This window comes from Esox lucius, chromosome 12 (genome assembly GCF_011004845.1).
Source record: "Esox lucius isolate fEsoLuc1 chromosome 12, fEsoLuc1.pri, whole genome shotgun sequence".
In the NCBI taxonomy this organism is placed as follows: domain Eukaryota; kingdom Metazoa; phylum Chordata; class Actinopteri; order Esociformes; family Esocidae; genus Esox; species Esox lucius.
Window position 1 is genome coordinate 12324201 of NC_047580.1, and position 26959 is coordinate 12351159.

The 26959-nt window shown below is 44.6% G+C and overlaps 2 protein-coding genes and 2 long non-coding RNA genes across 5 annotated transcripts in view; all 4 read right to left on the reverse strand.

The window, feature by feature from the left end:
• ncoa6 (nuclear receptor coactivator 6) overlaps nt 1–24050 on the reverse strand; it is a 40009-nt gene extending 15959 nt beyond the window's left edge. The window contains exons 1-2 of the mRNA XM_034295827.1: nt 23747–24050; nt 22211–22469 (exon numbers count right to left, since the gene is read on the reverse strand). Coding sequence (XP_034151718.1) covers nt 22211–22423 — 213 coding nt within the window. The 5' untranslated portion in view covers nt 22424–22469; nt 23747–24050. The remainder of the gene's footprint in view (nt 1–22210; nt 22470–23746) is intronic.
• Nucleotides 1414–2171, reverse strand: LOC117595392. The gene is made up of 4 exons (XR_004576616.1): nt 2134–2171; nt 1901–2052; nt 1597–1712; nt 1414–1502 (listed from the first exon to the last, which is right to left on the reverse strand). It is a non-coding gene; the product is annotated as an uncharacterized LOC117595392 (long non-coding RNA).
• On the reverse strand, nt 6475–11133 carry LOC117592809 (proline-rich receptor-like protein kinase PERK2). 2 transcript variants are annotated; one of them, XM_034296001.1, is made up of 6 exons: nt 10695–11133; nt 9967–10023; nt 8792–8822; nt 7799–7840; nt 7351–7484; nt 6475–7224 (listed from the first exon to the last, which is right to left on the reverse strand). In XM_034296001.1, exons 1-6 carry the CDS (start codon nt 11041–11043, stop codon nt 7178–7180), a joined length of 660 nt encoding a protein of 219 aa, XP_034151892.1. In that variant the 5' UTR covers nt 11044–11133; the 3' UTR covers nt 6475–7177. The 2 variants fall into 2 exon arrangements, with proteins under 2 accessions (XP_034151892.1, XP_034151893.1); XM_034296002.1 differs by lacking the exon at nt 7799–7840.
• On the reverse strand, nt 18633–19801 carry LOC117595391. The gene is made up of 3 exons (XR_004576615.1): nt 19789–19801; nt 19590–19690; nt 18633–18657 (listed from the first exon to the last, which is right to left on the reverse strand). It is a non-coding gene; the product is annotated as an uncharacterized LOC117595391 (long non-coding RNA).
• Nucleotides 24051–26959: the final 2909 nt, after the last annotated feature.

The window sequence follows — 26959 nt, forward strand, 5'->3', positions numbered from 1 at the left end:
CAGGACGAATGGGCAGCTATACCACCTGCAAGAATTTGTGGCCTCATAGACAATTATCACAAACGACTGCACGCTGTCATTGATGCTAAATGGGGCAATACACAGTATTAATAACTAAGGATATGCAGACTTTTGAACAGGGGTCAGTTCATTTTTTTCCCTTGTTGCCATGTTTTGTGATTGTGCCATTCTGTTATGACCTACAATTGAATGTGAATCCCATAAGAAATAAAAGCCGTGTTTTGCCTGCTCACTCATGTTTTCTTTACAAATGGTACATAAATTACCAATTCTCCAAGTGTATGCAATCCCACTTTTGAGCACAACTGAAAGTATGTACACGTGTACTTTCTCAGGCCTCACCAGTTTCTCCTCTTTGGACATCTGTTTCCGGGCCTCTGATTGAGCTTTGAAGTACTCACTCATCTCGGTGAAGTTACACTTGGTTAAATCCGTGATCTTTGATTTCTCCTCTGATGTCATTTCCTGGGGTTAAAGGACAGAACAGATTATTATTTATTTTAAAAAAAATTGGGAAAATTCCACTGGATGAAGAGAGGCGGTACCTTTCTCCAGTCTTTGTAGAAGTTCTTCCTGAAGATGTCCTTGGTGGTATACTCATGGTCCAGCATCTTGGCGAAGAAAGTAGCAACCTCCTCTGCTGCAGCACTGAGCTTCATGGGCTTACCTAAGAGAAAGGGAGAGAAACAGGGAAAGAGAGAACGAGAAGAAGACGGAGAGAACAAGGGGAAGTGAGGAAAAAGAGAGAGAGAGAATAAAGAAGAGAGAAAGGGGAAATGAAGAGGAGAAAACAGAGTAAGAGAAAGGGAAAGAGTAAGAAACACAGAAGTAGATATAAATAGGCAGTGCTTGACCTCGGCTAGAATAAGTGCAGGAACTGCCAAATCAAACATTAGACTATGTTCATCAAAATGTATGTGTAAATAAGGCTTGTTCTTTTGCCTAAAAAAAGATTTGATTAGATTCAACTTTATTGTCATTGAATAAATACATGTACAGTAAAACGAAATGCAGTTAGCATCTAACCAGAAGTGCAAGTAGAAGAGGGATAGAAGTATTTACATATGTTAAGTAAATGTATATTACAAGTGGAATGTATAGATGTGTAATGAAGGCAAATGCAGCACAAATGGCAATACTAAATGGGCAATTAAGGCAAATAGGTGAGGGAAGAAAATGTCCAAGTATTAAGTATAGTTTATGTTAAGTGGAAAAATAGTTTTGTGGCAGCAATGAGGTCCCTGAGGTAATTAATATGTAACAACTGTTAAAATGCACGTACAATGGTAATTCTAAATGTGCAAAGAGGCAAATTGAATGTGCAAGGTGCATGTGCAATTGAAATACAGGGATAGCAGAAGTGAGGTTCCTGAGGTAGACACGTACCTGTAACAACTGAAAACTTCCATTATCAGACTTTGCAAGGCAGTGTCAGAGTAGTACAAAGGGAGTTGTGCAACAAGGAACCGGAACGGTGTTTGCTAAAATTAGAAGTACCGGAACGTTGGGTTGAAGGTACCAGACCGGCCCAAGTCAAGCACTGTAAATAGGCCATAACTTTTTAACATAACTCACCATCGTAAAAAAATCTGACATGGCCAGGAAGTGGTTCATATGGAGGAGCAAGAACAGGTCCCTTGTGTTCCAGAAACCTCCATTTGGAGCCGTCAGTGGCCCTCTCCTCCTCCCACCTACACCCCGAAACAAGATGGATGACGACATGTTTATGAAATAAATGACTAATTCAAAGTAGAAACCATGCATGATTGTCGTTTTTTTATGGTACCCACAAGAATCGAAGGAGTTCATTTACATTGACATTTCAGTCATTTAGCAGATGCAATTATTTAGAGCTACTCACAAGAGCAATTAGGGTTACCTGTCTTGCTCAAGGACAGAACTGTGATGATCTGCAGGAGTCAACCAATCCTCACAAACATCTCACCATTTCCATTTCTCTTCTGGTTCCTTCTTGACTTTCTTGGATTCCGCTCCAGCTTTCTTGTCTTTTGTCTTCTTAGGTTTTATGTCCTGACCAAGACAAATTAAATACATGGTATCAACAAGGGAAGCAAAGAGGCTATCCAACCTCAGCAGAGAACTTCAACTCACCTCTTCTTCATCTTCATATTCCTGTTTTCTCTTCTTCAGCTTTTTTCCATTCTCGGTCTTGATTTTTTTGGGCTTGTACTCAAATCTGAACAATATACAACCATCATAGGTTTTAAGCATGTTCAAAAAGGGTCTTGGTTTTATTTGATTATTTTCTTCAAAACTGCAGTCAGGAACAATTCATAAGGTGGACATATCATAACAAAGTCAGTAAAACATTTGAAATCTATAAATCTTAATACATTTCTGTATCAATTTCCTGTGTGTTGGTCTTCCTGATTGGCACTACAGACATGGAAAGAGCCAATGCTCTGCCCGCTGCAGGGAGAGACTTCCTGTTTGCTGCTGAACCGTGCCCTATTGGAACAACACTTAGTAAGAGGCATTAGAATGTTGTGCTCACTCACTCCTCCTCAACTCGCTCTCTCTTTAAAGTCTTGTTATGTTTGGGAGAGGGGTAGCCGTTGTCTTCCGCTGGTTCGCTTTTAAAGGCAGAAGGGCTGGGACTGCTCCGCCTCTCCCTGTGGGACACATTCAAAATATCGCTATCTATAACCATTCTTAAGGTTAAGAGTTACAGTACTTATGAATGCTTATAGTTTCAATTCCAAAGAAAAAGAACCGTCTATTCCATGTCCATTTACCTCGTGTGTCCGTTCTCTTTGTCTTTCTTGGGCTTGCTCAACATGGGATGATTTGACCTGTGATAGAAGTAGGGAGGTCTAGTGTTTTAAGCTGCCATCTCTAGGAAACACAATGCTGCAGCATGGGTATGAATCTATCCCACTGCTAGTTCAGCACACTGCTCAATACAAAAAACACAATTCCAGAAAAAAATCAAATCTTCAGAAAACAAACCTTTTCCTCTCTCCTCTTATCCTTATCCTGTTTCTCCCTGTGTCTCTCCCCACTCCCATCAAAGTTTTTCACCTTGTCCTTGTCTCTGTGCTTCTTATCTGAGTGCTCCCTGTGTTCACTGAGAGACAACACAGGAGAGGTCAGGGGTGAAAGGTTGTTGGATAGGGGTGAAATGAAACAAAGACACACAGACACAAAGGATTCTGGTAAAAGAGAGTTCTTATACTAAATAAAGACTACAATACACAACCTGGGCAAACCCACATCAAACAATGCAGGAAAATTACACGATTTTAAATTCAAGGCTTTGTACAACTAACTATTCAAATCCCAGCGATTCTTATAAAAATTCTTAAATAGCATGATATTTCTGTAACCATTTTTATACACAGACTAAAATCCTACTATTTTGCCATATAGTACATAACAGTTACAATTAGACTAAAGCGTCAGATTATTGAAATTTCAAGTTAACTTCACTCTTTTTCAGGGTTAATGGAACATTTCCAGGGACACTGAAAAAAAAATCTTCCACATTTTGTTTTTGAATCAAGCAAATAATCTTCCAATGTGGTTGTAACAAGACTGAAAATTCTGAAAACAAGCTTCATAGTCTTACTCTTGGAATAAGACATTTCAACTTTTACAGTCTGAAAACAAGAACATCAGGCTCATTCAGATTTGTCATTGTGTCTGAATGACACTTTATAACTTATGTAGATTTTCTTTGTTTGATTGAAGCATTTTTCTCTTACTACTCAGTTTTTTTAATACATATTTCTGAGGAATCACTTTTTGCAGTGCAGTTACCAAAAACAGGGACTTAAGTCCAGAGTCAACAGACATAAGTCCAGAGTCAACAGACTTAAGCAGATAATTCCTGTGGTTAGTCCCAAAACCACATATGAAGCATGAATAAAATATGTATATTTATCACCAGACCTGTGATGAGAATGGACTGTGTGTCCAGAGAGGACAAGATGAAAAGTAATCTGAGAAACTCTCAGCGGGACTGAGAAGACAATAGCAAGCCTTTGATCCATGGGATTATTCACTTTAAAAAGTGAGATGAGGAAAAGACAGAGAGAGTAAAAGGAAGGTGTAGGCAACATACCTATTGCTGTGCTTGACTTTCTCTCGCTCCTTATCTTTTTTTTGCTCTTTGTGACGGAGCTCTTTATCTTTGTGCTTGTCCTTGTGCCTGTGAGTGTCTGGAAGAGAAGTTCAGGGACAGACTTTTAGTAGCCTTCATAAGGACTGTAACCAACATTATAGGGTCTACCGAGCGCAGAGTGTATGTACATGCAGACTGCAGGGTCACCCATCATTTTAGGGTGTTTAATATTAAACTTTAAATCAGACACTCCATAACAGTCCTTAACTGCCAAATGTTGTTCAAAATGAGTAGGCTGGAATTTTGAATGTCTATGTAGTTATTGTTTAAATATACCATTTAGTTTATAATTTACTGTAAAACAGAGGTGTCTAAACTTTTTGGCTTGAGGACCACATCAGGATTTTGAAAATCAGTGGAGGGCTACCCTTATTTATTTATATACTTTGCAGATATATATTTGCATGGCAGTTATTTAAACAAGTCATAATTTTATTACTAACCTCCTATGTAGTTTTAGACTTAAAATTGAAAGGCTATCCTATTCCAGGTGCATTAATGCAAATCAAAAAATAATTTGGGTCAGAGGTAATGCACTATATTGGGAATAGGAAGCTGCCTTTTTCAGTATTCATAGTTTCTATAACACCTCAATAAGTGAAATCTGGTCATTTTCTTTGAGTGAAGTAAATTGCAATTTTATTTTATTCCACCGAGTGATATGGGACAACTGCTAATTAGGAGTGACTTATCAGGGAGTATGGCTTATCAGTCTTGATCTTGAACAAGGTGCACCTTGTGGCGCCCATTCATCTTTGTAGTGAATCAATAAGACAATAATTCATCACTGTCATATCATTATCCTATTCTCGTGACTCTTTAAACATTTTAACAATAAAATGTTGAGCTGTAAAAAGGTGTGTGCAGGTTACTTAAGAGCCCCGATTCCCCAACCTATTCGTTGAAATGGGCATTATTACGTTGGCATAATTCCAGTATGATTTCCAAAAAACATGTCCAAAGTTGCCTAACAAATGCAACAATCTATAACAATATTTAAAACATGCATTTTAAATAGAGCAACTATTTTGACAAAGGTAATGTAGTGGCAGTAATGTCTGCAGCGATTTTGCAAGCCATAGGTGGGAGAGGCAGATAAGAGCCCAGCTCTAGCCTCCATATCACGGCCAACTGTTCCATCAGTGCTCGGCGCACTGTCTGCTAGATATAGAAAAAGAAAATGGCGCAGAGACTAAGTCCTCAACCATAATGTCACCACTTTCGGCTACAAAATTATAAATGTTTGCACCACAAGATGGGTATGCAATAGCCTGTTTGAGAAACACAGTGTAAAGCGCTACCAGAATATATCCTCAGATCGAAATATTATTGGTCGAAAGACTAATTTAAAGGCCCTCTTTTGGAACAATAGCTGCAAGAGAGTGGAGGAGAAGGGACTTAGTCTCTGGGACGCCATTTCTGTCCTCAACTAACAGCTAAGGAGTAACAGTAGACAGAGGTACCGAGATGAACACAAGCAAAACCATGATACACTATTTATCCACATCCAAAGACAACTTACCATTGGCTCGAGACCCAGAATTGGCCTGCAAAATGTACAAAAATATGAATATTTTTTCTTAAAATGTTTCTCTAATTCATATATCCCGGGAGGAATGAAAATGGCAAGTTTCAACATTGGAATATAATGAACAATTATTCACATAACCAATCGATCGTAAGTAGCATTTTAAATAAAAGTTGTCTTCACATTGACAACTTATTAAACTAACTGACATCTATCGCAATCATGCAAACAATGTGATTTTATCAATATCTTGTCAACTAAACCTATTGTCACATAATGCAATTAACTATTTACTTCATATCAAAACGCATAATAACACTACCTGAGAGTCTCTTGGACCATGATCTCCGCTCATTGTTAATTTGCTTAATTGTAAAGCAAAAACACAAGACAGATGCCTAAGGTAAGAGGATGAGGTTGACAGAGTAGTCTAGATAGACTGTGGAATGGAGTCGATGCGCACTGAGCACAAGTCCGAGTTTTTGGCAACTGCGCATGCTCAAATTCATACAAATAATGAAAAACAATGTTGCCTACAGTCCTACATGGTTCCTCCCTTCAGTAGAACATGTTCACAGTTTCTGGTAAGACCATAGAATAAACATAGAAACCAGTTAGAAATACAGGAACTATGAATGATATGGTCAATAGCAAGCCTGCAATGCAACCACAATTTAATCATATTCATGCATCCCAATCTAGTTCTTTAACTTCTCTCCAGAATGTCAACAGTACAACTTAAAAAAATTCAACACATTAAACCACTTCAATACAAGACAAATAAGTAGTAGAAAATTTAATTCAGTTTTACAACATAATTATACAATTGAGTCACATTTATCAGTCTTCACATGATTAATCCAGCATAAAAAACTAAAAACTAAAGGGCACGCACACACGCACGCACACTCGCTACAACCTCACATGATAGCAGGACAAAACATCAACAAATTATTTGCAAACAGTTATCTGTACATTTTCTCCATTCAGGGGTAGTTTAGCCATTTTTACATGAGGCCTTATTTTCACTTTATGTGCTTGTAGTTGATCCCCAAAAACAGTTTATATATTCCTTCGATACAGAGAAAATTGGTTGTCAAATTTTGCTTAGTGGTCACAAGCCATTGACTACAATGCAAAATGGAAGTATGTTATCATGTTATAACATTATATAAAACACTCAAACTCAAATTACAACATAAGCTCATCTGGATAATGTCTGCGTCTTTTGTTTATTCCAATAGTTGTAGTGAAAACAGCATTTCAACTTTCTAGTGCAGAGACATATGCCAAAATAACATTCCGATGTAATGTGAGCTTGTTGTGTTTTGCACCTTTATAACATAATTAGAAAGAATGAAAGTAGGACCACATGTGAAAGGGGAAACATACTTAAATTCATAAATCAGGAGAACAGTAGCTCATCAAATGATTGACAGAGAAAAATGAATGTACATTTGAGTCCACAGGGTTTTATTCTGTGGTCATTTAGACTTCCTTCTCTTAGCCTGGGTAGGGCTGGCACCCGTCTCTGAAGACAAAGGAACAACATTTAGCTACAAGACCTTTAAATGTGAACGGGCGTTTTCATCTTAAATCAGTGGGACGCGTTTCTGATCTGTATGGTATGTGTCTGATTGAGTGTGTGTGTGTGTACCTTTAGTAGCGGCACTAGCTCCAGGCCTGGCCGGTCTCTTCCTCTGCATGCTGTCTGCCACGGTCTCCTCGTCCACCTCCTTGTCCGCCCGCGAGCTCCGTCTGCTAGGACCCTTCGGCTTCTCCACGGCAACCCTGACAGATGCCCAACAAAGAAAACAGAGCCACAGACACGGCAAGAAAGAGGGGATAAAGAAAAGGCAGGAGTCAAATTATTTCAAAAATCTATAAAGGAAGGAGGTAACTCCACAGAAGCTCCTCAGCAAAAGATGAAATACCACTCCGGTATTCCTCAGCTGGGAAAACCGTTTCAGACTGGGCTGTTTTTCCTCGTCTACCACAGATACTGTCCGTCTTCACACCAAACGGTATCCGATAGATAACAAAATGGTGGACACGACAGGGCGGCTGCACGTGTCCTGGCAGCGCTCAAACGTGTAAATACATACCTTGGGACTAAGTTGACGGGCGTCTTTCTTTTCTTTGCCCATCTGTGATAGAAGTGGAAAAAGAGCGGTAAACTAAGCTGTGACGATGCTGAACAAACATGGCTTTAGTCCCCCAACATACTCTTAATGATAAAATCTCACACCCAAAACAAATCATTAGACATGGCTATATTTATACTCAATGTGTAAAGTGAAGTTCTTAGTGAGCTAGTACTCATATCACTGTCTGATGTACATTAGACTGGATATTCTTAAGCTTGTGGCTGTTCGGCTTGCAAACCCATTCCATTAGGCTCCTGAAGAAGAGCTCTGGTGCTCACGTTGCTTCTTGAGGCGGTTTGGAACAAGTGAGTGTTGCAACCAGCGATAGACAAGTTTTACGCACTTGTGTGGCCTATTACTTGGCGGCTGAGCGGTTGTTGCACCTAGAGGTTTCCACTTGACAATAACAGCACTTACAGTTGACTAGGGCATAAAGGTCAGGAACTCAGTTTCTATGACAGTGCCACGTCGAAAATCACTTAGCTCATCAGTACGGCCATCCTACTGCCAATGTTTGTCTATGGAGATTGCATGGCTGTGCACTCGATTTTATTCACCTGTTAGCCGTAAGTTGCTGAAATAGCAGAATCCACTAAATTGAAGGTGTCCATATCTTTCTGGCTATGTAGTGTAGTTTGCATGCTAAGCATACATACCAGTGCGGAGGCCGGCGAGGCTCATGGGATTTCCTCATGTATCCCACTGCCCAGGCCAACCAAATGAACTTCCTGAGTTTCATTGGAGTTATAAATGTCCAAGCATTTCTGTTTACAAACATGGCACTTGGGACTAGGCCAACTACTAAAAAAAGATATAGGAAAACTGATAACCTTTAAAAAAGGAAATATGTTAGCCCAATTGCTCCTGTAATATGTAACGCATTTTATTCCCTACTGATGTTTATCATAAGGTTTCATTTCCTTAGTTTGAAATATGTTTTGAAAACCTCACCCTTGCTCGGATATAGTTGCACCATCTTCTGCTGCAGAAGGGAAAAAAAACTGTTATTAAATATTGCAGAAAGAAGCATGTTATGGCCACAGCATACAGCGTATCATAGTTCTGATCCCGGAGCTGTACATATCTAAGGCTTGAAAATTAATAATGCATACAGTACTTTAATGCCCTTGAGTATTGCTTAATATTACATGGTACATTCATGGAATACCGCTAATATCTGTGTAACGTTTTTCATTTACACCGATCAGCAATAACATTATGACCACCTGCCTAATATTGTGTAGATCCCCCTTTTGCCACAAAAACAGCCCTGACCCATCAAGGCATGGATTCCACTAGACCCAGAAGACCATTGCCCAAAGAGTCACACTGCCTCTGTTGGCTTGCCTTCTTCCCGTAGTGCATCCTGGTGCCATGTTCTCCAGGTAAGTGACACACACGCACCCGGCCATCCACAGGATGTATAAGGAAATGTGATTCATCAAACCAGGCCACCTTCTTCCATTGCTCCATGGCCCAGTTCTGATGCTCACGTGCCCACCGTAGGCGCTGTCAGCAGTGGACAGGGGTCAGCATGGGCACCTTGACTGGTCTGCAGCTCCATAGGCAAAAAACTGTGATGCACTGTGTGTTGACACCTTTCTATCAGTACCAGCATTAACTTTTTCAGCAATTTGAGCTACAGTAGCTTGTCTGTTGGATCGGACCACACGGGCCAGCCTTCACTCCCCACATGTATCGATATGCCTTGGACCACCCATGACCCAGTCCTTCCTTGGACCACTTTTGATAGGTACTGACCACTGCAGACCGGGAACACCCCACAAAGGCTGCAGTTTTGGAGATGCTCTGACCCAGTTGTCTTGTAGTCACAATATGGCCCTTGTCAAATTCATTCAGATCCTTACGCTTTCTGTTTCTAACACATCAACTTTGAGAACAGAATGTTCACTTGCTGGCTAATATATCCCACCAGCTGACAGGTGTCATGATAATGAGATTATCAGCGTTATTCACTTCACCTGTCAGTGGTCATAATGTTATGGCTGATCGGTATGGCCTGTTGCAGTAAAACCATATAAAGTCATTACCAGGTCATTCATTAAAACCCCCTAAGGATCCAACATTTTGTTTGACCATATATAATTGGGTGTGACAACACGTACCAGTCTTCTCAGTAGCAGCTGCCTCTTCTTGCTGTAGACCCTCAGGTTCAACTGACGCTAGGAGAGAATTGCATGCTGGAGGTTATTATAATTTTCAAAGAGTAAGAATTCAGAATATTAAAATGTGTTGTTGTTGGGGTAGGTTTGGGGTTAGTTACTCAATCTCTGACCTGCGAACAGATATTAGGGGGGCCACAATGCATCGATGGACCCATTTTGTGAGGCAATGATTAATTAGCATGGATGTGACGTTCAACAATAGATTTATAGCGTAGAGACGCCTGCTGAACGAGAAGGCATTTGTCAAACCCTTGTCTGTAGTCATTTACCTAATGGCAGGGAATAGTGACATCTTCTGTGCTATAACAAATGAGCTGACTGTACTGCTGTATTAACTTGGTCAGGTTTGTAAAAACAAAAAGGGAGAAGAACATGCTCCCAAACATTGTCTAGTTAGATTAACCATTTCCAGGGCTGTTTTGAATTAGCAAGACCTTTCTGGCTTGATAGCAAAGCAGATTACCTAGGACGTTAACAAGAATATCAGTTAAGTACAATAAGATATTAACACATAAGGATAGCACTGGAAGAACGGACGTATGGGCAAGGCAACTCAACGCACAGCAGTTGAAAATAAGGTAGAAAAGGCATTGAATCGTTGCCCTGGCTATCAATACAGTATCGTATCACTGTCATGCCAAAGGTTTACATCCCTAACAGATATGTACCTGGGGTGTTATCTGCGGATGCCGGGGCATCTGGTGGGGCTGGTTGGTTGGGAGGCTCTGTGGTTGTGGGGACGGGCTGGGACCCAGTAGGGGCGGTGGTCGCATGGGAGGATGAGACTGCAGACTCCCCGGAAGGGTTGGAGGGACCAGGCGCGACAGGAGAGGTGGCCTGGGATGGACTTGGGAGCAGAGCAGGGGTCGGGGTGTTGACACGGACCGGAACTGTGGAGAGGGGGGAAGAGGCTGGGGCAGGAGCGGAGGACTGAGCAACAAGGGCAGGTGTCGGAGCTGGGGACGATACGGGAGGAGGGGTGGTGACTTTCAGAGCAGTGGCGGGAGGGTTGGGCATATGTGCCTCGTTCTGGGCGACGGGCAGCAGAGGGGAGGGGTGAGGAGGCACAGGCCCGGCATTCAGACCAGATTGGGAAGCGGCGCGCTAAAGGCTGGGCGGGCCGGTCTTTAGCCACCTGTTGGGAACCTGGTAAACTGCTTGCTGGTGCGGCGCCAGGAGCATGGACCAGCTTGCCATGGGCCTGGGCAGTCGATGAGGGGGACATGGGGCTTTTCCGGGAGCCAGTTGGGGCACTGGGGCTGGAGCACGGAGGAGGGGACACGAGGGGTTGATGGAAGGGAGATGAGGCTGAGGCTGTAGGTGAGGGGCTCGGACGGGGGGACGGCTGCCCAAGCGGTGGGCTATATTTCTGGCCGCCAGGGGCCTCACCAGGGGCCTCTGGCTTGGGAGTGCCAGGCCGTTGTTGCGGTGGAGGAGGAAGAGTGGCAATAGGGGAAGCCTGTCTGGTGGCCATCTGGACCTGCTCCACCAGGGTTCGGGCTGGCTGCATGCCGGTCACGCTAACTACAGCCGCCTGGGTTGAGGCAGGAGCCATGACCACCGGAGCTTTGGCCTGGGTCGGAGCGGTGGTGAACTGGAAGTTTGCGCTGGACACCTGGATGGGCCCTACCACGCTGACCGGCTGGGAAACTGCACCAGCGTTGGGGGCGACGGACGAAGTCGACACCTGGAAGATGGGGGTCCTGGTGTTGATGAACAAAGACGTGGGGATGACCTGGGACCGGGGGCCGGGAGCCTGCTGGGGCCGGATGCTCTTGTTGGGCACGGTCATCATGGCAGAGACAACAGCTGGCTGGACCTGGGCGGAGGTGGAACTGATGGAGGTGACCAACACGGCTATCTGGTTGGAGGAGATGGCGGTGGACGACGCCGGGATCTGCAGGACTGCGGAGACGCTCGTCGCAGGTTTTGGGCTAGGTGTTGGCTTGGGGCTGGCTGCAGGGTTTGGGCTGGGATTCCGGTGGCCGACCATGGCCGTGCTGGGGCTAGCGGCCGCGCTGAAGCGGAGGCTAGCAGTCTGGTTTAAAGCAGGGCTGGAGGTAGCGGCGGGATTTAAGTTAGGGCTAGGGGTGTTAGGGTTGATGCCGGGACCAGAGCTCATGTGTAAATTAGGGCCAGCACTTGGGTTTAAATTGAGGCTAGGATTAGCACTCAGATTAGGATTTGTGTTAGGCTGCGGGTTAGGACTACCAACCGGATTTGGGTGTTTCGGTGTGGGAGCTGAATTGGGGTTAGGTTTAGCTTCCAACTCCTTCACAGTAACAGCAGCAGTAGCCACTGGGGAAATCCTAACTTCAGAGGTCTGAAAAGCACCGGATGGGATTTCTCGGTCTACAGTGGCTTTAGTGCTCTCCTTGGAGCTAGGATCCCCAGCCGGAGGGCCTTGGGTGCACCTGGCTGGCACGCTGGGGTTGACAGAGTTGTCCAGTAGTTGGTTGAGAGAGGTAGGAGCAGCCCTAAGAGCAGCAGACGCCTCAGAAGCAGACAGTGGTTGCCTCTCTGCAGCTACCAGCGTGGGCTCAAGACCAGATTTAGCCTCCTGAGGAGTTGGGACCCGAGGGCTAGACATCCGGGGTGTGGCGAGCTCCCTCAGAGGCTGGGGCATCTGGCGCTGCTCAACACCCGGCATGCCCTGCCCTTCCCTAGACATCTCTGTCGTGTTACCCTGCGGCACCTGGAAGGGGCTCTGGATCTGCTGAGTTTCTGGGCCCGTCCCTTGCAGGTGAGAGACTGGGCTAGGAGGCACGACCGCGGGGCTGTGCATTATAGTCTGGCCCGTCTGGGGGTTGACCATTTGCTGCTGGTGCGGAGGGGTGGTGAGGGCCATCTTGGCCCCCTTCTGCCTCCCCGGACTGGGGGTGGCAGCTTTGCGGTTGGAGGCAGGACTGGATCTTCGGCTGTTGCTGGGACTGACCCTTTTAGCCAGCCCACCCCCAGGTTGCTTGTCCTGTTTCGCCTGGGCCAAGTTGGCCGCTCCGCTGCCTGTTGGGAAAGACTGCTGACCATTATTGGAGTTTCCCCCAGCGCTTCCGTTATTGCCAGGCATTGAGAGGCTGGGAGGAGCCTGCCCTATGGCTTTAAGGGTGGTGGGGTTGAGGCCGCCCTGCTGGTCAAAGCCCCGGCTGAGGTTAGGTTGCCTGGGGGGAAGAGGGATGTTGATCTTGGGAGGGAACAGGCCTGCAATAGAGGCGTTCAGCCTCTCAGGGGAGAGGTTGATCTCAGAGGGCTCTGTGCTAGGAGGACGGTTGGTAGGGGTGAGAGGATGGTGGTAAGGCCTGGGACTGGCCCTGTTTGGGGTTTTGGGCCTGGAGCTCTGGGAGGTAGTGGGGACGTTAGGGAAGTGGAGGCCTGGCATGGGGCCACCTTGCTGGGGCTGAGGGGGCATCTGCTGCTGTGGGCTGGCTCCGGGGTGTTGGGATATGCCAGAGGGGCCAGGTCCCTGCTTCATCATGTGGCCGTTGGGGCCCTGGTTCACCACCATTTGTTGAGTGCCGTTCCCAGGCTGCATCCCCATATCCTGGCCCCCGGGTCGGTCCGGCAGGGAATGGGGACCTCCAGGGGCCTCCTCTGCCCCCGTAACCTGGGTACCAGGTCCTGCCTCAGGGTGAGACATCCGTCTGGCTGCCCCGGCCATCTAAATTCAAAAAGGAAATCAATGAGAAAAAAAAATATTGTCCACACAGCAAACTTAAACAGGCATAGAACATTCAAAGAACAATAAAAAATGTTGGTAAAATTAACTGTTCATACATCAGATACCTGTGGGTTTACCATTAGGGGCATTCCTCTGGCCTTGTCTGGGGAGGGGGGCACTCCATGCCCCTGTAGGTTGATCATGACAGGCATGTTGCCTTGTTGGGAGACTGGCATCCTCTGGGCCTCACCAGGGTTCACCATGGTCCTGGAGGGGTGCTGCCCGCCAGGAGTGAGCGGCATGCGGTTCTTAGCCTGCTCCTGCATCTTCATCATCATCATTTGCTGCTGCTGTTTTAACACATTGAGAACCATGTTGTGATGAGGCGACGCCATCCCCTCCTACCTTCAAGAAAATCTCCCATTCCTAAGAAACAACACCTGGGGCCTCTAAATACAGATGGCTATTTCTTCTGTCTTTTCTTTCCAAGACACTTGAGCGTGCTGACTCCTACCAATTCTAGCACTCTCAGAACGACCCTAATAAGCCATCCTCCTAGATCTATCCACTGCCTACATCAGATATTCCACTTCATCCTCTGGCTGGGTGTCGCAGGCTCTTCACACTATGGCTATAACTATGTATTGTATCCTACCTGGCAGGACTCTCTCACTGCTGCTGTCCCCCAGGGCTTGGTTCAAACGCCTCCCTTATTTCTACACACCAAGTCACCTGGCTTTGTCATCCTCACAGGGTCTCTCATATCATTGCTATGTAGAGGACATAGGGAAAGGAGCAATGGTCCTTTCTGACACCCAGGCAGCATAACACCCTTTGCTGACACCTCTGCGTGGATGTCAGCCCACCACATTAAGCTCAGCCTTGACAAGACAGAGCTGCTCTTCCTCTGAGACCTCTTTCACATTTCATTTCTGTCCTTGCACCACAATGGTTGCCACCTCCTCCGACATGTCCTTTGTAAACTATTGTATTTTTAGTTTTTTCCTCAATCACAGCATACCATAACCTGACTTTGCCAATTGTTAGTTCATAGCAGTAAGCAGACCTTACTTGTGAATGGAGATTTGTGGTTGTACCTGTTGTTGTTGTTGCTGCTGCTGCTGCTGTTGTTGCTGCTGCTGTTGTTGTTGTTGCTGCTGCTGCTGCTGCTGCTGCTGCTGCTGTTGCTGCTGCTGCTGCTGCTGCTGCTGCTGCTGTAGCTGATGAGGGTGCATCTGTGGCTGGCCTTGAGTCTGACTCTGAGCTCCAGCCCCCGCCCTGCTTGTCCAGAGGGACCTGCATTCCCTGCATCTGCATTTGCATCTGCTGCTGTAGTTGTTGTTGTTGCTGCTGCTGCTGCATTTGTTGTTGTTGTTGTAGCTGCTGCTGCATTTGTTGTTGTTGCATATGCTGCATTTGTTGTTGCTGTTGTTGTTGTTGATGCTGCTGTTGTTGTTGTTGTTGCATGAACTGCATGGGAACCTGCTGCAGGACTCTCTGGTCTCCGGTCTGGCCAGGAAAACCTGACGTATGGGAAAAGGAATCATGAAAAAGGACACTCGGCATTTCAGATGAAAAGAGTGAGTGAGCAAACCAAGAAACAACATACTCGCAGGCCTGTTGGGAAAATCTGACAGTTTGGGTCCGGAAGGGTCCATACCCAGCCCCTGTTCCCCACTCAATCCTGGCAGCTCTTGGTCTTCCAGACCAGTGCCCACATCAAGCCCCCTGGAGAGAAGACAAGAAGAATACTTTGACAACAGTTTCTTTGCCTGTGCTCTGGTCCTTAGCAAACCGGCCATCTGTCCAAATAATTAAGAAGACTGCTCCAGTCACCTCCAAACTGTCAACTTTAAACTAAACAGCTGCTCTACACTGCACTAAAAACTCCACTCATTGTAAATCCTCCTATTTTGAAATTAAATCCACCCTCATTTTAATTCCTTACTTTAGATAAATACTATGCTAGCTTAATATTTCAATAAAAGTCAGTTCCATACCCTAGACCCTCCACCGGTTGTTCTCCTACTTTAGGCTTCTTCTTCCGTGGTGGCTTCTTCTTCTTGGGTTTGGCTTGGCCGGGTCCTCCAGCCCCCTGCTTCCCGCCCGGCCCGAACTGACTGGCAGAGATGTCACTCTGAAGCAGGTTGACCAGGAGAGGACTGGTCAGCGTCACGTCCTTGTTCACTGGGAAACCCCCTGCCTGAGCGCAGGGTCCCCCCATGGGCATCTGACCCCCGAACTGGGGGTTAAAGTTCATCCCGTGACCCGGGAAGTGGCCGTTGCTCACCTGCATGTGCTGGGGCACTCCAATACCCATCATGCCCTGCTGCTGTTGCTGACCCTGCATATCTGGGAGCATCTGCTGGACTCCGGCCATGTCGCCTGTGCTGCCGTTCGGGTCTCCGAGAGTGTGCGGGTGCTGCTGTTGTGCTGCCTGCTGTTGAAGCATGGCTTGTTGCTTCTGCTGCTGCTGGAGCTGTTGCTGCTGGAGCTGTTGCTGGACCAGAGGGTGGCCACTTGGGAGTCGCATCTGTTGGCCGTGCATACCCATAGTCTGGTTGGGATTGCTTCCCATGGGGACCTGAACAAAGAGAAACAAGGAACGAGCAACTGAAATTAAACCGTTAAAAGGCTGAAAGGGAGTTTGAATTTTCCAACGTCAATTGCCACAGTGCAAAAAATGGAAGGGGGGGGTGAATGAAGGTCATGAAATACCTGTTGGGGCTGCTGCTGACTCATCTGTTGTTGTTGTTGTAGTTGCTGTTGGAGTTGTTGCTGTTGTAGCTGGTGTTGCTGCTGCAACTGCTGCTGTTGGAGCTGAGCCATTTGCTGTTGTTGTTGTTGTTGATGTTGTTGCTGTGGAGTCATTTGTTGTTGTTGCTGGCCTACCTGAGCCTGCTGGAACTGGCTCATGTTACCAGGCACATTAGGAGATGGTCCACGCATCATCTGACCAGGCATCACTCCTGCTTGACCTTTCACCCCAAACGCCTGCTTGTTTCCTTGCATCTGTTGCATTTGTTCCATTATGGAGTTCTGCTGCTGTAGAAGCATTGCCTGATGCCCTTGCCCGCTATGCATCCCTCCTTGACCCTGCTGGGGAATCAGTTGTTTCGGTGGGGTCATGCCTCCTCTCTGCCCAGGGTTAAGTGGTCTGGAGAGAACCGTTTGCCCAGGACCCCCACCCTGGACCATCTGACTGGGGGATGAGGACACAGGCTGACCCTGGTGACCCATCATCTGAGTCTGGAGGCTGGGCTGGGTCTGGGTCATACTGGGTCCAGAAGTAGTGCCTGGAGGCTGACTGTGGAGACCCATGGCATTGGGTTGGGAGTGGGACGGACCTTGCATGGGTGTAGAGGCTGACAACTGGGCACCTGAATTCAGATCATGAGAGAAAAATTGCACTGATAATTTTCATTTTTTGACCCCAATTTTGGTTGCCTTGATGAAGCCCTGCTTTGGGTTGGATTGATGAAGCCCTGCCTTCAATTTTGTTATGCTTTTTCACACGCTCGTCATTCAACCAGGAAGTGTACACCTCAACCCCATGTGCCAGACAAATGCACTCTTCGGCCAGTTATCTCAACTGAGCTCATGGGCACCCAAGCTGCCACAAAGAGTCGCTAGATGGCAACCATATTCAATGACTAACTCCCACACCGGAACAATGCTGGCCAATTGCAACACCCCACTAAAGAGTTCTTGGCTAATCTGTGTGTACGATTTGAACTCTGGTCTCACAGTGACACAGCAAAATGCAAGGCTGTGACTTTACTTCTATCCCCAGTCCAAATCATTTGAAATAAACCAGGTGGTTTGCACTCTTACTTCAAATGTTACATTTGACTGCATACCGTAGGTAAGGCAAAACATGGATTTTTACTGTTCTAATTTCACACACATGGAATCACTACTGTACCTGTGTGCGCCATAGCCTGGCTGTTTTGAAGCTGGGGATTGGCTCCTCCCCCCTGGGTTCCTGCAGCGCTGGTCACCTGAGCAAAGTTTTGGTTCCCTTGGACGTTAGGGAAGCCCATGGGCAGACGCTTGGGCATGCCTGTGAACAAACACTGCCATGAGTGAATCATTCAAACCAGCACAGACAGGCATTTGAATGTTGGAAGTAAAGTTTAGTTATAGTTCGAAAAGAGGACAAATTGCAATAACAGTCATTTTAACTAGGGAAGACATTTCAGGAGTTGGCTATGAAACAAACCTAGCATATGAAAGTGAGCCCGTCATTTCTAGTCATCACGAGTGGGTTCATTTCTTACCGCCCATTCCTCCTTGATGAACTTGAGGTCCAGGCTGCCCATGTTGGGGCATTCCCATGAACCCTTGCTGCATGTTACCCTGCTGTCCCAGCACGGCCCTGCCAGGTGAACCCACCCCTTGAGGAAAACCCTGTGGGGTCGTAGGTCGAGGGCCAAGCTGGGCCTGACCTTGCCCCATCATGGGTGGAGTTCCAGGAGAACCCTGCTGGAAGGGGGAAGGTGAAGACCCTGGGGACTTGGCCGTGAGGTTGCCCTGAGGTCCTGATGAGGGAGGCAGAGGTGGAGGAGGTCTAGGGGGTCCCGCCACCACACCAGGCACACCTTGGTGACCTTTAGGTTGGGGGGCGGCAAACTGAGCACCCCCTTGCTGCTGTGGCTGGAGCTGCCCCTGCCCCATAGCACTGAACACCTGTCCGGCCTGTTGGCTACCAAACGGGTACGGAGGTGGAGGATGGCTGGGGGTCTGGACCGTAGCCAGGGAGGGGGGACGCTGACCCATCTGGACTTGGGGAGGGGCCTTCCTCCAAGCTTGACTCATGGGGGCTCCCTGGGCAGGAAGGTTCCAACCAGATTGTCCAGGCATCTGGCCGGAGGGGTTGAAGGGAGGACGGGGCCCACCAAGCTGGGACATCTGGGCTTGCTGCTGAGCCTGCTGCTGGAGTGCTGCTGGGTGAGCTGCCTCCCGGCCTGCATGGCCTGTGGACACAATAAAGGACTACGGTCAACTCCTGATACAGTCTGTCCTAGCATTCAATGGCTGTCAGCTATCTGTTTCTCAGACCAGCAGTTCCAGAGCTTGACGTAATTGGCTGGATCTGCCAGGATTTCAAGGGCTCAAGCATAGTCAGGGCCAGTAAAAAGTCAAGTCGGGACTTGAAAACTAGCAAGTCACGGTCCCGATCAGGACCACCCCAAAAATATTTGAGGTGGTAAAATAACAATCGCATTATAAACTCGACATCCTCCAGTTGTTTTGTAAGCTGTCACATGCACAAAACTATCTTGCAGCTCCTTTTTGCGTGCTGTTGACCAGTCAAGAGTTGAGCAGTGATGTGACGCATGGCTGCCTGGTATTGTTCTTCAATAAATAATCATGTTAAGTAACAAAAGTATTTAGTTCTATGTTTTAACACTGATAAATTCCAACTTCTGGAAGGAGGGAAAGTAAAAAAAAAAAATTCAGGCCATTAACCTTGAGCCCTGATAGTGGATGTGAAAATGGCAAAAGCCAATTCAGACTTACACATTCCACACCACGACACATTGTTATCATAGTCCCCCTTGAATTACTGCTGCACTTTGGATTATTTCATCAGTGTTTTGGATCACGCTGTGCAGGTTCACTGCTGCTAGTAGGCAATGTTTCAAGTACGGCACATAAGATGTTTGTGCTTAGAGTTGTCAGGGATATGTGGGCTGATAGGGGTAACGTATGAGTGAGAAATCGACTGCTGAAACGGAACTCAAACGGATTTCAGTAATCAAATTGGTCAAGGTCTTTCCCAACTGCCCTGCACATCCAAAATGTTATGTTTTAGAGCGCCCCTCTGGCCAATGAGTGATGATGATTCAACAACGCTGTGGTACAAAGCGATCACGATGCACGGTTATTGTTGAGCTCAGTATACCTGCATGTGGTGAGAACCCTGGGGGGCCATGGGGCCATGGGGGCCAGCCTGGGGATGCTGAAGCTGTTGCTGCTGTAACGACATCATGGGGTCCATTGCATCTGAAGGGGATGGGAGACATGTTTAAACGTACTGACTACAAGTTGAAGTTTGTGTGAATGAGTTGGCTGGTTGCTTATTAAGATGGGAGTGTCCTCACCGGCCTGCTGTGGTGGTCTGGCAGCTCGGGGGTGCATCTGTCCACTGCTGCCAGCGACCATGGCCTGGCCAGACATACTGGGGCCGGGCGGGACCATTGATGGGTTACTCATTCTCATGCCTCCTACGAGAGATTGAGTGTGGGAGTTGGTACATTTAAAAACAAGAAACCAGGCAAGCCTAGTTCAGCCGGCCCACAATAGAAAGTGATGATCATGGCTGCCCTCTCAAGATTCTAACCTACGTTGCCCACGTGAAAGGCTGTGTCGTTAACCACAACACCACAGAGCTGACCATTTGCCAGGGGTCAGTATAGCATATTGACATTATATAACGTTGTCATGCATTAGCTTCACGTCAAGTTTAAATATTCACTGATTAACCATTGTGTTAAACTGAGTAACGTTTCTTATGAAGTTTACCTGCACCACAAACAGTATCTATGAACTGTATGGCTTTTGCCACTGGTTGTTTTAACAGCTTATTAGCCATTCGTGAATGACATTGATACAATAACTACAGTATCAATATAGGTGACGATAGACTTTTACGTCAAGTGAAAAGACGAGAGAATTGTGTAGCCAGCGAAGTTTTGACTATCCTGAAGAAATGCTAAGACATAATTCAAAAATCCACCAGAAATAGTTGCAATATAACAGTAAACTAGGCTTCCCGTAGCTACAGGAGGTAGCCAGCGAAGTTTTTGTCTATTCTGAACAAATCCTATTTTACCACTGGCCGTTTTAAGAGCTAATTAGCCATTTGTGAATGAGATTGAGTATCTATCAATATAGGTGACAGTATATTTATAACTGACTTTTTCATCAAGTGAAAAGACAAGAGAATCGTGTAGGCAGCGAAGTGTTTGTCTTTCCTGAACAAATCCTTACATCCACCAGAACGGTTTGATTTTAGGCTTCCTATTGCGTAGCAACAAAGTTATAGCCAGCGAAGTCTTTGTCTGTCCTGAACCTCAGGCATCATGTGTGCTGACTGCAGGAGTCGAACACGGGACCTGTTGTAAAGTAGCCCGCGTCTCTAACCACTATGCTACTTAACAAGGGGTAGTCAGTCAGTGACGCACGGACTCACTAAGAGACATTCACTCTTCAAGGCCGGCTTCGCTTACACGGCCCGGCAAAAAAAAAAAAAAGGACAAAGACAGTTCTGTCATTTTCATTCTATTTTCAACTGATTAGAGTTATATACATATATATGCCAGACAGAGGCTCTAACATGCATTTTGTTTGAATTGGAAAACTCTAAATTAAAAAAATATTACATTAAGAAAAAAGTCTGTCACATCCCTACTTTTAACAGTGGTAACTGGCTTATAATGGCAACAAGTCACCACAGGATTGTGTGATTTATGACCAACAACATGGCTATGATCTATTGGGGCACTCTGCTTAATTGTGCCAAAGCACAGGCCATACCACACTCCCTCAGAATCTATTGAACATAAACGTGTAAGGTACCTGGGCCTGGTTGTCCTGGAAATCCTAAATCCATCCTCATCTGGCCAGGCGCACCCATTGGTCCGTTGACCCGGACCTCCTGACCTCTGTTTTGCCCAATTGCCACATTGATGGCTCCTTCGCCTGGACAACCAAAATATTAACAACAGCAATAAAAAATCTGCTTGGATTTCAAAGATAATAAAAAGGGTACATCTTTGGGACAGCTCTTATGCATGACATGGCACACACCCTCGATTTGTACGGAGAGGATGCCCAGGTCTCGGAGCTGCTGCTGGTTATTCTGGGCCAGCAGTCTGAGTCGCTCTGCCGCGTCCCGAGGGATGTTGAAGGTGACGCGCACACTATTCCACGGCTCCACATGCTGAGGCTGCAGCCTATCGGAATCTGAGTAGGGAGAGGAAAACATGAAAAACCCAACCATAGAAAGGTGGATGCAGTTGTAGGGCATGGATTTCACTCCAATATGAGCAATTCATCTCCTGTTCTATTGGTTCAGATCAACTTCATTTTGTTGTCCAAAAGCACAGTCATGGTCAAATTCCCCCTACATCTAAGTTTATAATTAACTGGACTTTTCCCAACATTTAAAAAAAGACATAGGCTATGACATGCCTGCTTCATTACAAAAGGTACTTGTCCAGTGTCACACCTATGAGCGGTCTTGACAACAGACTAGCTATAGTAACATTTTAGCTAAGCTCATATTGAAATGTTTCAGTCTCTAAACTTTACATTTTGTCATAGTTGTCAGCAAAATAAAACTGAAATGCTCATCCCTATATTACAGTGCTCTGGAAATATGGATTTCAACAGTGAAATGCTTAAAACGTCCCAGTTAGAAAGGTGTACCAGCAATAATAAGCAATAACATTACTAACCTAATTCAAGCATACTAGGCATCCTCTTCAGGATTTTGTCTAGTTTCTCCTGGAAGTCCTCATCCTCCATGTTTCCCTGAAAGGAAACAAAGATGTTGAAATCTCCCGCTCTGACTCTCGGCCCAACTCCCTCCTGCGGGTGCAACACATCGTTGCTGTGGTGACAGCCAGCTTCTTCTGCATCCTCTCCGACACCGGAGTCCAGGTCGGAGTCAGGTTCCCCTTCTGGGACTACTGTCCACTGGGGAAGCTCTGACACAGGGCGTTGATGTGCCATCCTCCCCCTCAGTAGGACTGGTGTGGGGAAGACTGAACCCGCTATGCTGTAGAACAAAAACACAACGTTTACTTTCAAAGAGATGTCCAATTGGGATAGATATTAATTATCCATTACATATAATGAAAAGGTAGATCGTGCCAAGAACTGAAAACATAATTGGAAAGACCATAGAAAGTGTCAATGTATTTACGTCAAATGTACAGATTAAATTATTTTGGTGAGAGCAAGGAGAACCCTTTATTGAGTTTATCCAACAAGAAACGTCACAACATCTTTAACATCATTTTTTTTTACTGACTTCAGTATATGTTACAATGACTATAATACGAGATGGAACGAGTTAAACTAGCTAAACAAGTGAGATAGCTAGCTATGCATGTACAAGGTCCAACGTTACCAAAATCAACATGGCAGTTAGCTAGCTAAGTAGCTAGGGTTAGCTTTATAAATTAACGGTAGCAAGTTATATAACAAACAAACCTAAAAATGACCAATGGCTAGCTTAAGGAAAAGCAAAACTGCAAGCTGCTGCACAGTACTTACAGTTAACAATGATATACAGCATGCTTCAAAATTAAAGGCAAAGTTTAATAAATTAATAGCTAGCTAAGGTGTATTAAGGAGTCGACCCATGATGTTACTGTTCGATTTCGCGACAAGCCAGCTAGCTACTAACGCTAGGCACCGTACTGTACTAGCTAGTACCTGGCAAAAAACGATTTATTTCCTGAATCTGAGGTCAACGTTATACAAAACAAAACGTTTACTATAGAGGCCTTTGAATACGCATCGAACAACAACTTTGCCAGCCAGGTCGTATTGTTGAGCCCCGTAGCAAAATCCAGAACTTGCAGTTTAACATTTAAACTAGCTAGCTAACTTACAGTCAATTGGGATCTCAGAAACCTTAAGCTGTCATCGTAATGAAAGTTCACTAGCTACCGTATTTCACCAGGCCTCAGCCTACCTAACGCGCGTTAACGTTAGCCCGTTAACCAGCTAGATTGCGAAAACAGCAGTTAGTAATGGTCAACAGTAACGCTGACTAGCTAGATCCAGCAACTAACGTTAGTGTTGCATTATTATTGACCTAACTACATGATTGACTAGCTATGTGGTTACAGTGCTGCACCGCCACCGGCTACTGTCAGTACTGTAGCTAGCAAGTTAGTTATGATTTAGTTAGCTACAGTAGCTATTTAACTTCGTTCAAGCTGGATAACATTATGTTGTTATTTTACTACCTAAGTCGCTTTAGTTGCTTTACCCAAATGGTAACAATAAACAACTCGGATAGCTTGCTAACAGCTAAATCCTTACCAGATGAATCCATTTGGAAGCAAGTCCAACGATGCAACGTCTGCTAGCTAGCTGAAAACATCAATCGGGGAGCCGTGGCAACCAACACAGAGCAAAGGGGACGCGATTTTTCTCTGTCGATGTCCGTTTTCTCCGTATTCTCATAAAGATCTACACACATATTTACGTGGTAATTCTTTGTGAATATTTTATGCGTAGCGTAACGTTACGTTACGGACCCAACCGGTTACAACCCATTGAATGAACAATACACTACCATCTTTTCTCTTCTTCATCAGAATATTTTCTTACTAAGATACGCTATTTGCGTCTGTTTTCGCGTAGGACTTTACAATAATTGGGCGTGTTTAAGAGGATCAAAACGAACCTACAAACCTTTCATTATAAAACAAGAGTAAAGATTATTTGTAGATCAGTCAGTTATGTCCAATGATACATTGCAGTTTTGATCCTCCTTGACAAGGCAACCTTCTAACGGAGAGGAACAAAATAGAAGCAGGTGACCAAATTACTGATCTACACATGCACTTGGATTCTAATTGACGGCTCATTTCTATTCATATGTCAGTCACAATTTACGCATGAAACATTGCGGTCAGGATTCCATGGAACAGGGAACTCATTACACTCGATTGTATCCAGTCTTTTAGTGGAGGTCATGGTGGTACTGAGAACTGACCGGCTATTACACGTTCCCTCTGATTTCCTCCTTCAACTGTATCTAGGGCACGGTGCGGTTGTTACAACGCCGAACTCCATTCTGCTTTGTTCACAGACTGCTTTTCCGGACATAAAGTCACATGGGTCAATGTGTGTCAGGGCAATCTCCCTAACCTGTCCTAAGTAAGCTCTGCAGTTGTCCGAGCTGCCTGCGGGAGTCGCTATAGACAATGACCAGCCAGGAAATACAAGCTGAAGAAACATTCTAACCCTCAGAATTTTTGACTATATACAACCCCGTTTCTAAAAAAGTTGCGACGCTGCATAAAACGCAAATAAAAACTGAATGCAATGATGTGCAAATAATTTATCCCTGTTTTAATTGGAAATAGTACAACGACAACATATCAAATGTTGAAACTGAGAAATGTTATCGTTTTTGGAAAAATAAATGCTGATTTTAAATTGGATGCCAGCAACATGTTTCAAAAAAGTTGGGACAAGGGCCTGTTTACCACTGTGTTGCATCACCCCTTCTTGTGGAGACCAATTGATGTAGTTACTTGCTTGATATGGGATTTCCACTGCTTAACATTTCAGGGTCTCATTTGTTGTATTCTTTGTTTCATAATCCGCCACTTGTTTTCAGTGAGTGACAGGCCTGGACAGCAGGCAGGCCAGTTTAGCCCCTGGACTCTGCTTAAATAAGCAATAGTTGTAACTTGCACTTGTGAATGCAGCGATACTCTGTTGAGAGACATAGAGACATACACAGTGTTCCTGAGCACATGCAGTGATTTCCACTACAGAACCGTGTCTGTTTTTAATGCAGTGCTGCCTTAGGGCCTGACGATCAAGGCCATTCAATATTAGTGTTCGGCCTTGTCCCTTGCACACAGACATTTCTGAATCTTTTAATGATATTACATACCATAGATGATGAGATCCCCAAACTCTTTGCAATTTTATAGAAAATGTATTTATATTCTTAAATTGTTGGACTATTTACCCATGCAGTCTTTCACTGAGTCATTAACCCCTCTTCACTCTTACTTCTGAAAGACCCATCCTCTCTGGAATAATATTTTAATATCCAATCATATTGATGACCTGTTACCAATTGACCTAATTAGTTGTGTTATATTCCACCAGGTTTAGTTTTTTAACATTACACAACTTTCCAGTCTTTTGTTGCCTCTGTCCCAACATTTTTGAAACGTGTTGCTGGTATCAAATTCAAAGTGGGCATATATTTTTCAAGAAACAATAAAATGTCCCAGTTTCAACGTATGATATGTTGTCTTTGTACTATTTTATATTGAATATAGGGTTTAAATGATTTGCACAATGATTTTGGAAACTGGGTTGTAGTACAAAGATGAGAGTGCATCATTGCACCAGGTTTATCTTTCTACCTGAAAACAAAAATGGTTCTACAATTAGATGATGAAGAACACAAAAATCTGACAGAAGGAATAAAAATCTGAGGGAACGATGAGCCTGACTTCTTTAAAGAGGCTTGGTCACAGCCATTATGTAGAAAGAAGTTAAAAAGTGTGTACTTTTACAATAATTTTCTCTGGGTTCCTGACATTTGCTTTGTAATTGTTTGCACCTCATGTTTAAAATTTCTGTGCTATTAACACACTTTATTTACTAATTTCTTTATTACTCATCCTTATAGTAGATTTTTGGAGGACAATACATATACTTCTATGACTAACTGTCTAAAAAGATAATTTGTAAAAAAAAAAGAGTAACTTCCACTTCATAGACACATTTCTGTTTAAACATATTTCTTCCTTAACTGGGTCATATACAGTGTTTCCTCCATTCAGAATTCAGATTTTTCAATAATATATAATGAGTAGCATATACAAATTTACTGTGCATACACATGGACATTAGAGAAGTAAAGGCAACTAGCAATACAGAAAATAGTGCCCATGTAAAGGCCTATCATTGTTCAACAACTACAGTTAAAAATGCATTTTATTTAATACTTCATCATGGCATTAATGACTGTTTATGCAACCAAGCTGTGGTTTATCATGGTCCTAAATTAGATTACCAATTTGTAATCTAATTGTGTTACTGTTTAAACTGTAGTTTCCATTTAATTTCAGTCAGTAGTTGTTTAAGTAGTTATTCTTTTTGTGTGTTGCATCATTTGGTTTTACATCACCAATTTCAAATATATTACAACCAAAAATAGAATGAATAATTTAAAATTGGATAATAATTGAAAAATCCTATTCCAATTTGTAACTCATCAATCAAATTTGGTGTGCTTAAGATACCGGAATGCATGTTTAAGTAAATGAGACTATAGATTATTTCTCAAAAAGTATTCACGCCCTTGGACTTTTCCGTATTTTATTTTTACAACATGTCACTTAAACATTATGGACTTCTTTTGTGTTGATCAGTGGCAAAACCGCTAATGAAATCCATTTATATTTCATGATGTAAAAAACTAAATGTGGAAAAGTCCAAAGTGGCATGAGTACTTTTGACAGCCACTGTAAAAGAATTAACCTGAAGTAGCATTTT